The sequence below is a fragment of the Bos grunniens genome, chromosome 29, assembly GCF_055505025.1.
Source record: "Bos grunniens cultivar Pamir isolate PY7600 chromosome 29, Bosgru_T2T1.0, whole genome shotgun sequence".
NCBI classification, from domain to species: domain Eukaryota; kingdom Metazoa; phylum Chordata; class Mammalia; order Artiodactyla; family Bovidae; genus Bos; species Bos grunniens.
This window is the reverse complement of record NC_141193.1, coordinates 9,148,267-9,162,555: the sequence shown is the minus strand read 5'-3', so window position 1 is coordinate 9,162,555 and position 14,289 is coordinate 9,148,267. Positions and strand designations below refer to the sequence as shown.

At 45.9% G+C, this 14,289-nt stretch overlaps 1 protein-coding gene across 4 annotated transcripts in view; it reads right to left on the bottom strand.

Annotated features, from left to right (window-relative positions):
- The window catches only part of LOC147341972 (phospholipase A and acyltransferase 3), a 29,624-nt gene extending 15,969 nt beyond the window's left edge, over positions 1 to 13,655 (bottom strand). The window contains exons 1-2 of one of the 4 annotated variants that reach the window (XM_086384464.1): positions 13,519 to 13,655; positions 12,969 to 13,046 (exon numbers count right to left, since the gene is read on the bottom strand). In XM_086384464.1, coding sequence (XP_086240590.1) covers positions 12,969 to 12,983 — 15 coding nt within the window. In that variant the 5' untranslated portion in view covers positions 12,984 to 13,046; positions 13,519 to 13,655. Of the gene's footprint in view, positions 1 to 12,968; positions 13,047 to 13,260; positions 13,343 to 13,423; positions 13,461 to 13,483 lie in introns of those variants that run through there. The other 3 variants (XM_086384466.1, XM_086384467.1, XM_086384465.1) reach the window with 3 other exon arrangements.
- Between the last annotated feature and the right edge of the window lie 634 nt (positions 13,656 to 14,289).

The window sequence follows — 14,289 nt, the reverse complement described above, 5'->3', positions numbered from 1 at the left end:
ATCCTCCATGGTCCTCTCTCTCTCACTCTCAAAAAGTTGAATCAAGTAATTTTAAAAACTAGCTTTTGACACAAGAGCCAAAATTGAAAAATCATGACATGGAGCAGACAAGAGAGACCCCAGTGAAGCACAGGCCAAACCAAGGGTTGGAGTTCTCACACCCACTCTGACCAAGCAGAAGACCCCTGTGGACAGTGGGAGAGAAAGAAGCAGGCGCATCAAGAACAGCTAGCCGGGTCACGCCATGGGTGGAGCACTGAAAGTAACAGTGAAGTCGTGCCCGACTCTTTGCAACCCCATGGACAGTAGCCTGCACCAGGCTCCTCCGTCCATGGGATTTTCAAGGCAAGAGTACTGGAGTGGGTTGCCATTTCCTTCTCCAGGGAATCTTCCCAACCCAGGGATCAAACCCAGGTCTCTCACACTGTAGACAGACGCTTTACCGTCGGAGCCACCAGGGAAGTAGAGATGCACAAATTTCAGCTGTGGAGGGCCTGGAATCACCGTGATCCTGAACTGCCTCCCAGCCCCTGGGAGGCCCAGCTTTATTATAGCTCCTGTACTTAGGCTTTCCCCTTACCCCTCTCCATGTGTCTTTAGAATAAAGCTTCTTTACTTGAGCTAGCTTAAGTGGGCTGCTTGTAATCAAAACAGCCAGACCAGAAAATTCTGTGCATTAAAAAAACCACAGACAAACTACCAGTGACTAACTGGAAGAAAATGACAGCCTTAATATATAAAGAATTTTCATGAATCAAGAAAAAATTTAAACACTGAAACAAAAAAAAATGGAGACAGGGTATAATAAATAATTTTTAAAAGAGAAATATATATTACCACTAACACAAGAAAACTTATTCTATCTCAACAGTAATCAAATAAAAGTAAATTAAAAATGATTCAGGGGTAATACTAAATATAAGAAAAGATGCAGGTAAACAGGTACCCTCAGTCACTGTTGATAGGAGTATAAATCAGTACAACTTTTCTGAAGGTCAATTTGGCAATTTATATCACTAACCTTAAAAATGGGCTTCCAGGCAGCGCTAGTGGTAAAGAACCTGCTTGCCAGTGCTGGAGACGTAAGAGACATGGGTTGGATCCCTAGGTCTGGAAGATCCCCTGGAGGAGGGCATGGCAACCCACTCCAGTACTTTGGCCCAGAGAATCCCTTGGACAGAGGAGTCTGGCAGCCTACGGTCCATAGGGTCGCAAAGAGTCAGACACAACTGAAGCAACTTAGTATGCACGCTTGCACACAACCTCAAATATATTCATATTCTCTGACTCACATCTTTATAGACCAACTCTTAATAATAATCTGAAATGCCTACAAAAGATGTCACAAACTCACATCTAATGATAAAACGTTAGAAACCTAAATATTCTACATAAAGATACTAGCTAAATTCTGCCATATTTATATAGTATACTGTACAGTTATGTTTTAAAAGAATACTTAAGGACAAGAAATATCCATAATATAATGGTTAATAAAAAAGCTTTACAATCAAGGATAACTTAATTTTTTAAGTTTAAAAATAAAACCTTTATGGAGAAGGAAATGGCAACCCACTCCAGTATTCTTGCCTAGAGAATCCTGTGGACAGAGGAGCCTGGTGGGCTGCTGTCCATAGTGTCGCATAGAATCGGACACAACGGAAGCGACTTAGCATGCATGCCTTGGAGAAGGTAATAGCAACCCATTCCGGTATTCTTGCCTGGAGAATCCCAGGGACAGAGGAGCCTGGTGGGCTGCCGTCTCTGGGGTCGCACAGAGTCAGACACGACTGAAGCAGCTTAGCTGTGGCAACAGCAGTGCCACAAAGTGAAAATATAGGTCACTAACTACAAACCACCAAACGGTTCCATTTCCACTTAAACCAAGGTCGTACACTTTATGTCTGAACTTTTTTTATTTTTTGTCTTCATTCATATCTTGGTAGTTTTCCCTGCTTTCCAATAAAGTTCTTCTATGAGGGCAAAAAAAAAAAAAAAACCTTTACACAAAATGGTATTTTTTAAACTTTGTTTCAAAAGGAAAACCAACACATTAAAAAAAAAAATTGTGGAAATACACCAAAATGTAAACAGTGTTTATTACTAGGTGGTGGAATTTGGGATATTAATTTCCTTTTTAATTCTTTTCTAGTTTTCCAAAAGTGTAAATACATATATATTTGCTTTAGAATCAGAAAACAATGTAAGATTTGATAAACATCAGTGTGCTCAATCTGGGGTAATCCCTACAATTACTATTATGTAACAAAATAAATACACAAAAGACTAGAAAGATATATACCAACATCCTAACAGATTCCCTCCAGGTGCTCGAGCTAAGGGTGGTTGTTGTGATTATTTTGTTTCCTTCTATTTTTCTGCATTTTCCAGCTTTTCTGCAATGAGCATTTTTAAGTTTATAGCATACTTTCCAACTTTATAATTTCTCCACTTTATTATGAAGATTTTTCAAGTGCTCAAAATTGAAAGCAGTTTTTAGTGAACATATACCCACCACCTAGATTCTACCACTGTGTTACTGTATGTACTTTATCACAAATATGTCCACCTATTCATTCCAACTGCATATATCTTTACACTCCTCTTACGTCTGTGAAAGGCAGACATAAAGCACTGGGGCGTCCAGGACAATGGCAACAGTGCCAGCAGCAGTAAAACAAGCATGTGACATGCTCTCACGCTGACGGGCTCCAGAACTCACTGGGTTCCTGACTCCAAGCCTCCAGCCTTTATCCCGAGCTGTGGTCTCAGACCCGAGCCTTGCCCAAATTACAGGAGAGGAGGCTGCCAGCATGCGTGCAGAATCACCCTGCCCTTAACAAACACCCTCTCCCACCTCAGGGAAGTGATGTAACTGGTCAATGATACCCTTTGAGAATTCTTTCCCCTTGGGGATGCTCACCTCTGCCTGGGAGGGTCAAAGGACTCATACATTTGCTCATTCACTTAACACAGGCTCAAAGAGCCGGATACCTGGACTATGCCCATGAACAAAGCCAAGATAGCCATCTTCACAGAGCTCTTGTTCAGTATCAGAGAGAGAGAGAAATTCTTCAAATGCATTTAAAGCCTCAGTGTGGGTGCGCTTAGTTGCTCAGTTGTGTGCGACCCTTTGTGACCCTGTAGACTGTAGCCCGCCAGCCTCCTCTGTCCGTGGGATTCTCCAGGCAAGAATACTGGAGTGGGTGGCTATTCCCTTCTCCAAGGGATCTTCCTGATCCAGGGATCAAACTCGGATCTCCTGCATTGCAGGAGGATTCTTTATCGTTTGAACCACCAAGGAAGCCCCAGTAAATGATGATATCTAATAGAAGAGATATCAAATAAAAACAAAAAGAAAGAAAAGGTAAGACAAGATTAAGTGGTCTGGATTGCAATGTGGTGGGCGGGGGTGGGGGGGGAGGACGCAGGCTGCAACAGTCTAAGGGTGTCAGGGAAGGCAGAGAGTGGGCCCCACAGATGCCAGGAACATCCAGGCCAAGGGGACAGCCTGAGCAAAGGCCCCAGGTAGGCGTGTGTTTGAGGAACTTCCGGGAGGCCAGAGTGGCTGGAGTGCAGCGGGAAGGAGGAGAGGGTAGGATGGAAGATGGAGAGAGAAGCTGATGCCTCAGCCAAGATGGGGACAGCAGGGCATGAGAAATAATGGATTCTAGACTTCTTTGAAGGTAGACTCAACAGGATTTGCAGTTGCGATGAGGGAGGGTTTGAAGGAAAGAGGAGTGAAACGTTACTTCAAGGTTTCCAGGAGGCTGAATGGGCAGGCTGCTGGCGGGGAGGGTACCCTGGGGTGAAATGTCCACCTGGAGCCGGGCAGCTGCAATGTGTGAGTCTGGAGGTCAAAGGAGCGGTCTGGGGTGAAGGTCACTGCCGATCTTTAGAACAGCTCCTATTGGGAGTTGGAGGCAAAAACCTGGCTGAAATGGGTATAAGAGAGACCAGGAGGAGAGGACATCCTCCTGGGAAAGGCAGCACCTGAGATTTTTGTTGAAGTCTTGAAAAATGAAGGGGAGCATGTATTTAAACCCAAATCCTGCACTTTTTTTTTTTTTTGGCACACCATGTGGCAAATGGGATTTCCTGACCAGGGATCAAACCTGTGCCCTCTGCTGTGGAAGTGCTGAGTCTTAACCACTGGACTGCCAGAGAAGTCCCCGAAATCCTTCACTCTTAACCCTCAGACTCTGCTGCAATCAGAGGAGGCAGAAAAGCAGATAGATGGAAAGCAGACAGAAGGAGACAGGTGAACAGGGGTGGGGGCAGACAGGAGCAAAAGCACAGCGGTGTGGGCATCTCAGGGCAACCTTAGGGTTGGGTCAGAAGCAGGATGGACCCCAGGCCTGCCGTTTTTTTTTTTTTTAAGCCTCCAGGTGATTCTACTGTGCAGCCCAGAGGGAGAACCACAGGAGAGGGTGTCCGTAGGGCAGAGAAGGCTAGACAGAGAGGGGCAGTCGTACCTCATTTTGCAGTTGGGGAAACTGAGACTAAGGTCACTTACCCAGGGTCAGCCCTTAAGTAGCCAATCAGGAACCTGAACCGCCACCTCGTCCCCACCACAAGGAGGAGGGACACCGCCCAGCCCTCTAGCAGAATTCGTCATCTGCCCCTGCATGATAACCCACATTCACTCCTGAAACTCAGAGCCAGTGTGAGACCCTCAGGTGCGGGCACTGCACAGGACCAGAGGGGAAAGGAAAGGCACTTCCAGAAGAATTCTCATCCCAAGGGTTGAAACAAAGCAAAAGGAATATTTTTCTTTCATTCAAGACCACTATATGCCTTCCAGTCCACCCACACTCAGCCCCATTTAGCCCCCTTGTCAGAAGTTTGCAGTCTGTTTTTTTTTAATTAATTTATTTTTTATTGAAGGATAATTGCTCTACAGAATTTTGCTCTTTTCTGTCAAACCTCAACATGAATCAGCCATAGGTATACATATATCCCCTCCCTTTCGAACCTCCCTCCCGTCTCCCTCCCCATCCCACCCCTCAAGGTTGACACAGAGCCCCTGTTTGAGTTTCCTGAGCCACACAGCAAATTCCTGTTGGCTATCTATTTTACATATGGTAGTGTAAGTTTCCATGTTACTCTTTTCATACATCTCACCCTCTCCTCCCCTCTCCCCATGTCCATAAGTCTATTCTCTATGTCTGTTTCTTCATTGTCGCCCTGTAAATAAATTCTTCAGTACCACTTTTCTAGATTCCATATATATGTGTTAGAATACAGTATTTATCTTTCTCTTTCTGACTTACTTCACTCTATATAATAGGTTCTAAGTTCATCCACCTCACCAGAACTGACTCAAATGTGTTCTATGGCTGAGTAATATTCCATTGTGTATATGTACCACAATTTCTTTATCCATTCATCTGTCGATGGACATCTAGGTTGCTTCCATGTTCTAGCTATTGTAAATAGTGCTGCAATGAACAATGGGATACATGTGTCTCTTTCAATTTTGGTTTCTTCAGGGTATATGCCTAGGAGTGGGATTGCTGGGTCATATGGTGGTTTTATTCCTAGTTTTTTAAGGAATCTCCATACCATCTTCCATAGTGGCTGTATCAATTTACATTCCCACCAACAGTGCATGAGCGTTCCCTTCTCTCCACATCCTCTCCAGCATTTATTGTTTGTAGACTTTTTGGTGAGGGCCATTCTGACCAGTGTGAGGTGATATCTCATTGTAGTTTTGATTTGCATTTCTCTAATAATGAGTGATGTTGAGCATTTTTCATGTGTTAGCCATCTGTATGTCTTCTTTGGAGAAATGTCTGTTTAAATCTTTTTCCCACTTTTTGATTGGGTTGTTTGTTTTTCTGGTATTGAGTTGTATGAGCTGTTTGTATAATTTGGAAGTTAATCCTTTGTCAGTTGTTTCATTTGCTATTATTTTCTCCCATTCTGAGGGTTGTCTTTTCACCTTGCTTATAGTTTCCTTTGCTGTGCAAAAGCTTTTAAGTTTAATTAGGTCCCACCTGTTTACTTTTGTTTTTATTTTCATTACTCTAGGAGGTGAGTCATAGAGGATCTTGCTTTGATTTATGTCATCGAGTGTTCTGCCTATGTTTTCCTCCAAGAGTTTTATAGTTTCTGATCTTACATTTAGGTCTTTAATCCATTTTGAGTTTATCTTTGTGTATGGTGTTAGGAAGTGTTCTAATTTCATTCTTTTACATGTAGCTATCCAATCTTCCCAGCACCATTTATTGAAGAGGCTGTCAATGTTGGTTTTTTTTTAATGAAATATTTCAGGAGTACAAAAAAATACAGAAAGTAGGCTAGTGAGCATGACTTCTGTGTTTAAATCAGGATGCATTTGGTTTTTAGAAACTGCATACTGATTACAGCCTTGGGGCTCTGAAGCCATACAGCCAGGGTTCAAGTTCCAGTTGTACTACTTATTAACTGAGTAGCCTTGGGCACCGTTACCTAACTCCCAGCCTCAGTTCCCTCAGCTCTAAGAGAAGGGTAATTAGGGCACATGATTCAGGAGACTGTCCTGAGGATCACATGAGTTAGTATCTGTAAAGCAAACACTACCTGGTACACAGGCATGTGCTCAGTCGCTGCAGTAGAGTCTGACTCTTTGCAACCCCATGGACTGTACCCCACCAGGCTCCTCTGTCCATGGGATTCTCCAGGCAAGAATACTGGAGTTGGAATTGAAAGAGACACGTGTACCTCAATGTTCATCACAGCACTGTTTACAATAGCTAGGACATGGAAGCAACCTAGATGTCCATCAGCAGATGAATGGATAAGAAAGCTGTGGCACATATACACAATGGAGTATTACTCAGCTAATAAAAAGAATGCATTTGAGTCAGTTCTAATGAGGTGGATGAAACTGAAGCCTATTATACAGAGTGAAGTAAGTCAGAAAGAAAAACAGCAATACAGTATATTAACGCATATATATGAAATTTAGAAAGATGGTAACAACGATCCTATATGCAAGACAGCAAAAGAGACACAGATATAAAGGACAAACTTTTCAACTCTGTGGGAGAAGGCGAGGGTGGGATGATTTGAGAGAATAGCATTGAAACATGTATATTATCATATGTGAAATAGATGACTAGTCCAAGTTTGATGCATGAAACAGGGCACTCAAAACCAGTACACTGGGACAACCCTGAGGGATGGGATGGGGAAGGAGGTGGCGGGGGGGGGGGTTCCAGATGTACACCCATGACTGATTCATGTCAATGTATGGCAAAAAACACCACAATATTGTAAAGGAGCTAGCCTCCAATTAAAATTTAAAAATTAATTAAAAAAAAAAAATACTGGAGTGGGTTGCAATGCCCTCCTCCAGGGGACCTCCTGACTCGGGGATAGAACATGTGTCTCCTACATTGGCAGGTGGGTTCTTTACCACTAGCGCCACCTGGGAAGCCCTGGGAAATAGGTAGCGTTCTGTAAATGGCAGTTTTTGCTGCCACTGTTCTTGGGGGTGTTTTTATTATTCTTGATTTGGAAGGTTCATAGACAGCTCCAGGATCAACTGGAGACATTCTGGAGGCTGTGAAACCCAGCCAGAGAGGAAGTTCTCTTTGTTCCCAAATCACATGCTGTGGTGAGTGTGGAAATCCCTCATCTCACCCACTCCATTTCTGATACTCTGGGGAAACCCTCGAGAGGCACATAATTTAAAACAAAAGTAAAATCCTGAAGTCTGGAGAGGGTGCTGAGAACGGATTTTGCTGGCAGAGAGTTGGGAGTTTTAATGCAAAGACTTTAGGAAGAAAAGAAACCCCGGAGGAGCCCACCCTCAACACTGTCTGTCTGAGACTGCATTTTCAGAAGCAGAACCCAGTCCACCTGAGACTGAGGCCCCTTTGCTCTATTGCGGTGTGACCTTCAGGAATCACTTAACCTCTCTGAGCTTCTACAGCAGATTTTGTGTCAGGAATAATGAGATAATGGGGGTGAGAACTCTAAAAACCACTTAATACCTGTTAGAGAGTCCCAAACTCATGCCCCAGGCTGGGTGGGTGCAAGGAACTGGGTGAAGGGGGAGGCCAGACTCCCCAGCTTCAGGCCCAGCAAGAAGATAGAGGAGGGGCTGGGTTGACTCATAACCTGTTCCCTCCCAGCCTCTGGGAGAGGGACAGTGGCAGCTTCAGTCAGGCACCAGTCCAGCCCCAGCAGCCCAAAGGTCATGGGTATTCTGAAAAGGAGGCAAAACTCATTTGCCTTCCCAGGCTCTTGAGCCCCACAAGCCCCAGACCTGTTCCACATGTTGAACTTCAGCCCACGGGAAACGACTTCCCCTGAACTCATCTGGGAACCACCACGGCTGCCACCAGGCACCCCTCAGGGTTTTCACAAGTTACTTGGAATCCTTACAGCAGCCCCATTTTAACCACCAGAAAACAGCTCAGAAATAGAAAGTAACTTGCCCAAGAGAACTCCTGAGAAGTGGTGCCAGGGGGCTTCACTGCTGGCTCAATGGTAAAGAATCCACCTGCCAATGCAGGAGTCATGGGTTCAATCCCTGATCCGGAAAGATCCTACATGCCATAGAGCAACTAAGCCCATGCCCCACAGCTACGGAGTCTGTGCTCTAGAGCCCAGGGGGCCTCAACTACTGAAGCCCACCTGCCCTAGAGTCTGTGCTCCGCAACAAGAGAAGCCGCAGCAACAAGGAGCCCACAAACTGCAACTGGAGACCAGGCCCCACTCGCCACAACTAGAGAAAAGCCCACGCGGCAACGAAGACCCAGCACAGCCAAAAATAAATTCATTAACTAAATTATTTTTAAAAAGAAGTGATGCCAGGATTACACTACAGGTCTTCCTGAACCCAAAGGCCAAGTTCTTTTCGCTGCACCCAGTAATTCACATGAAGCTTCTGACATCTGCTCACCACCCCCACGGTGAGTTTTGCCCACTGCTTCACTGTGTTCTAGGCCTACAAGGCCCTTGACTGTTTGCTAGCAAATTCCTATTCATCCCTCATGTCTCCGCCTCCTCAGCGCCTCCCCCTGACTTCCCTGCGGAGAGTGTTTATCAGCCACAGCCCGGTTTGTCTATAATGATGACTATAATTGTCTGGCTGAGCCCCAGGGAAAGGAGAAATCAGTTTCCCTGCCCAGCCCACCAGCTGCACTGGGCAGCCAGCCAGGCACATACAACGTTCTCAGCAGAAGTTTGTGGGCTAGAGGAACACTCTGCTTCCTGCTCAAGCCCCTCCACAGTGCAGATGAACCCCTGCCCTGCCTGAAGCATCTGCTTCTCCCTCCTCCCCTTTGCACCTTAACTAGCTCCACAGAGATCTGTTAGGATGTCAGGCAAACCTCGAGGGTGGTGAAGAGGTCCATAAGAGAGTCTCAAGTCAGAGCCCAGAGCAAGCCCATCAATTTCTGCATATCTGCAGGCAGGAATAGAGATGCAGATGTGGAAAACAGACTTGTGGGCACAGGAGGGGCAGGAGAGGGTGGGACGAATTGAGAGAGTAGCACTGACATGCATATACTGCCATGTGTAAAATAGAAAGCTAGCGGGAAGCAGTTTGTAGCGTGTGAAACTCAGCTCAGGGCTCTGTGATGACCTAGAAGGTGGGATGGGAGTAGGGGTGGGAGAGAGGTTCCAGAGGGAGGGGATGTGTGTATACTTATAGCTGATTCATGTTGTTGTACAGCAGAAACCAACACAACACTGTAAAGCAATTATCCTCCAGCTTGAAATAAATTTTTTTTTAAATTTCTGCATGTCTGGAGCCTCAGATGCCCTCTGGATCTTCACTTACCCAGCAGCAGCTGCTCAACAAGCCACGGGTTTAAGGACAAGGTGCATGGAGAAGGGAAGGCAAAGCTCTTGGACCACGCCTCCTAAGCAAATGTATTAATAGAACACAGTGGCACTGACCTGGAGGCCTCAGGACTGGACTGAAGGGCTTGGAGAAACGTGGGCCATATGGTAGACATGCAGCCTCTCCAACCCAGGGAGATCCAGGGATCTTCTATTGGAATAACTAACAATTGTCAAATCCTAAGAGCCAGGCTTCCCAGGTGGCTCAGTGGCAAAGAATCTGCCTGCCATACAGGAGATGTGGGTTTGATCCCTGGGTTGGGAAGATCCCCTGGAGAAGAGAATAGCAACCCACTCCAGTATTCTTGCCTGGGAAATCCCATGGACAGAGGAGCCTGGCAGTCTATAATCCATGGAGTTGCAAAGAGTCGGACACGACAAAGCACACACACACACACATACACACACACACACATACACACACACACACACAAGAGCCAGGCAGTGGCACACATAGAGTAGGAAAGTGCACCCATCCTCTGGGTGCAGACAAATAGGTGAGAGTTGTCCATAGAGAATTTTAAAACAACAAGACATACCAAGAATCAGTCTGCTGTTTATTATCGCCATATGGCGACACTTTTAAACAGTATCAGTGATAATGGTCTAAGTTCTAATTCATCCAATTCCTGCGGAGGAGCCTGGTAGGTTTCAGTCCATGGGGTCGCTAAGAGTCGGACACAACTGAGTGACTTCATTTTCACTTTTCACTTTCCTGCATTGGAGAAGGTAATGGCAAACCCACTCCAGTGTTCTTGCCTGGAGAATCCCAAGGACGGCAGAGCCTGGTGGGCTGCTGTCTATGGGGTCACACAGAGTCGGACACGACTGAAGCAACTTAGCAGCAGCAGCAGCATGCGAGCTTTAAGTAAGCACACATTCCTATTCTTTGAAAAGTTTAGTTTTCTATGTGGAAGTCTAATCAGAGAACACCTAGCTATACAGTGAACCTCCAACACACACAGACTCAGCTCCATGTGTCTGCTCCTACAGTAAATTCTGAATGGCTCAGAATGGTTCAAGTTCGCTTTCAGGACAATTTGGGCTACCAATCCCTCCCTACATTTTCCTGTGTTTAAACAGAAGACAAGCATCTGTGCTCCCAGCACCAGAAGAAAAGAGACTAAAAGAGAAGTATCTGAAAGTCTAAATCAATTTCTCTGGGAACTAAACTCTCATTCTAAAGCAATGGATTAAATAAGTGTCAAAGTTCACCATCATTCAGCCATTCTCTCTGATTTTTGCCAAAGAAGAAAATCTTGGGAGAATTTTACCAAATAAAATAAAAACTTATGATGGGTTTTCTGGTGAAGATGTTTTAGTCAAAATGTTTTAAATGTGGATATATTTAAAAGCCACTAGAACGGATAAACAATGAAGTCCTACTGTATAGCACAGGGAACTATGGTTAATATCCTGTGATAAGTTATAATGGAAAAGAACATTAAAAAGAATATATGTGAGTGTATATATATATATATAACTGAATCACTGTGTTGTACAGCAGAAATGAACACATTATAAATCAACTATACCCCAATAAAATAAATTTTAAAAATAAAAATAAAAAATCAGAAATTCCCTAGTAGTCCAGTGCTTAGGACTCTCTGATCTTATCTCACTGCCTAGAGCCTGAGTTGTACCCCTGGTCAGGGAACTAAATCCCACAAGCTGAACGGCACAGACAAAAAACAAAACAAACAAAAAACCTAGAGATCAACAAACATAAATAAAATTTAAAATAAAAGCCACTAGAATTAATTTTTTAAGACATAGGCAGCATTGCAGTTTCTGGAATTTATTACAAAATGGGATTTTTATGAATCTCTGACAAACCGATTCTAATGTTTAAGGCTATTCCTATTTGTATATCTGTTGTTTCATATGAGAGAAACTTTTGAAAGTAATAAACAGTGTTCTTCGATCAACTGTGAGCCAAGATAGATTGACAAGTCTGCCTCTACTGAGAGTTGCATATGCAAAGAAGATCAGTTTTGTCAAAGTCAAGGACAACTTTTCAGAAAAAGTTCCAAAACAGAAACTATAATGTTGTCATTATTCATGACTATAACCAACCTAACTATAAGAACAAGTTTTCTTCTAAATTACATTAATGCAACTAAAAACTATTAACCCATTACTTCTATTTTTCTCTATAACATCTACCCTACTTTTCAATTTTTATTTTTTCACTGGCATGATTTCAAATGCAAAGCTCAACAGAAGCAACTTTACTGTGTTTCTTTTCCAGCCATTACTAATATTTATTTCATGATTATTACTGAAAATAATATTGTTAGATAAGGAAGAGGGATGTTTTTAAATGACCACTCCCGGCATCAAATATGCCAGGTACACCCTAATACCATGGGCTGCCTTAAGCTCTTTACACGGATTAAACCATAATCATAATCAGAACAACGAATTACAGGTGAGCACTTAATATGTGTGCAAAGCACTGTTGTGAGCACTTCAGAAGTATTAAGTCACATAATCGTCACTCTGGGATGGGAAATGTGATCAAAGTGCCACAGCTAGGGAACAGGATGGTGAACATGACCCTAGGGGTGTCTTCCTCAAAAGGCGGGCTCAGAACCTCTCTGCAGTGGGTCCTGATAGGTTGAAAGGAAGCATGTACTAAGCCCCTTTATGATTTCTGAACCACATCACAGATTAGAAATAGGGAGAGTGAAAGTTGGGAAACTCCCGGCAGGGCGCCATGAAGTGTCTCAGCTGAGGCCAGGAAAACGCCCCTGTGGTCAAACCCAGGCGGTGGGGGCGGGGTGGGCTGCAGCAGGTGCAGCCCAGACATCGTGCTCCAGGAGCCCTTCCAGGTGCTCTGGTCTGACTCAGGAAGGCAGACAGGACCTTGGCGGAGCAAGTCCCTCCTTGCTGCCTCCCAGCTCCGCTTGGCCCTGCCTTCCACGGCTCCTGTTTCAGGCAAACAGGACCTGCCTACACAAGTACTCACTAAGACAACTCTAACCACTGACCGTCTCACGCCTGATGCCCACCCCACCGGCCAATGGAGGTGTGGCCCGCACATCCTCAAGGGCCCGTTCTCTGATGACTCAGACCGACCCAAACACGGCCCCCACCGCCAGCCCAGGCACGCCTGCCTTACTTACAAAGGGTGCGCGCATCTTCTTGGGTGATGGCGGCCCTCGATTTCAGGCTGGAGTTGACTTTATCAGCTGTGTAAATGCCTGAAGCAGGAAGGAGCGGGGAGTCACCGTCAGTAACAAGAAACCGCGTCCCCAAGACCCCAGGGGCCAGTGGCTTCTGGCGGAGGAGACCGTGCCCAGTTGATCTCCAAATTCTCCGGCCACGACCGGCTCACTCCATTCTAGTTCCTTGCCGGTCCCCTCCCAGCCCCTGCACCTGGCCATGAACCCTGGCAGGGCGGGCAGGAAGGTTCACCTGATACCGGAGAGGCTGGCGGTGCAGCGGCGGGGAGCGCGATCGGTGTCACCTGCCCCGGCGGCCGCGCCCCAGAAAGTCCGCGGCGCTGCGCGCGCGCGGCCCTTCCTCCCCAGCCGCTGCGCTCAGCTAAACCGAACTAATTTGTTTACTCCAGTCTCACCCAAGTTCTCCATCCCCCACACAGCCTGGGACACCGGGAGAGCCACCCCAAGCGTCTCACCCTCCTTAAGAGCTGGCAAGTACCGCTCCACCCACCTCGCGAACTTGGAAGGCAGTAGCGGCCTCCACCAGGAAAGGAACCGGTTAAATGGCCGCACAGTTCAGGCCAGCGTGAGGTCACTCGGCCCCTCCCCGTGTAACTAATTAGAGCCTCGCAGAGCTCACGCCCCAGGGCGACAGGGACAGCCTGCCCCGGCCTCTGGGGCAGACAGGCCAGGATGCTTTCCGCTCACCGCGAACCCTCTCTGCACACACTGCCCTGAGAAGAGGAGACCCCGGAACTCAGCTCGGGGCCACCCCCGCTCAATATTTTAAGATCTCATATACCTATCTATAGAGAAGGCGATGGCACCCCACTCCAGTACTCTTGCCTGGAGAATCCCATGGACGGAGGAGCCTGGTAGGCTGCAGTCCGTGGGGTCGCTAAGGGTCGGACACGACTGAGCGACTTCACTTTCACTTTTCACTTTCATGCATTGGAGAAGGAAATGGCAACCCACTCCAGTGTTCTTGCCTGGAGAATCCCAGGGACGGGGGAGCCTAGTGGGCTGCCGTCTATGGAGTCGCACAGAGTCGGACAGGACTGAAGCGACTTAGCAGCAGCAGCAGCAGCAGACCTATCTATACATATGGCCCTGCAGAGTAATCAGTTTGCTCATCCCCTCAAGTGGGCTTATCCTGTAGTTTAAAACTACCGTAGACCTCCGATATCCACGAGTTCTCTATCTGCCCTCTGCTGGGTAAAAAAATAAGGAGAGACAGAACTATGGATAAGCTGAGATTATTTTAGGGTTCTGGACTTCCTGT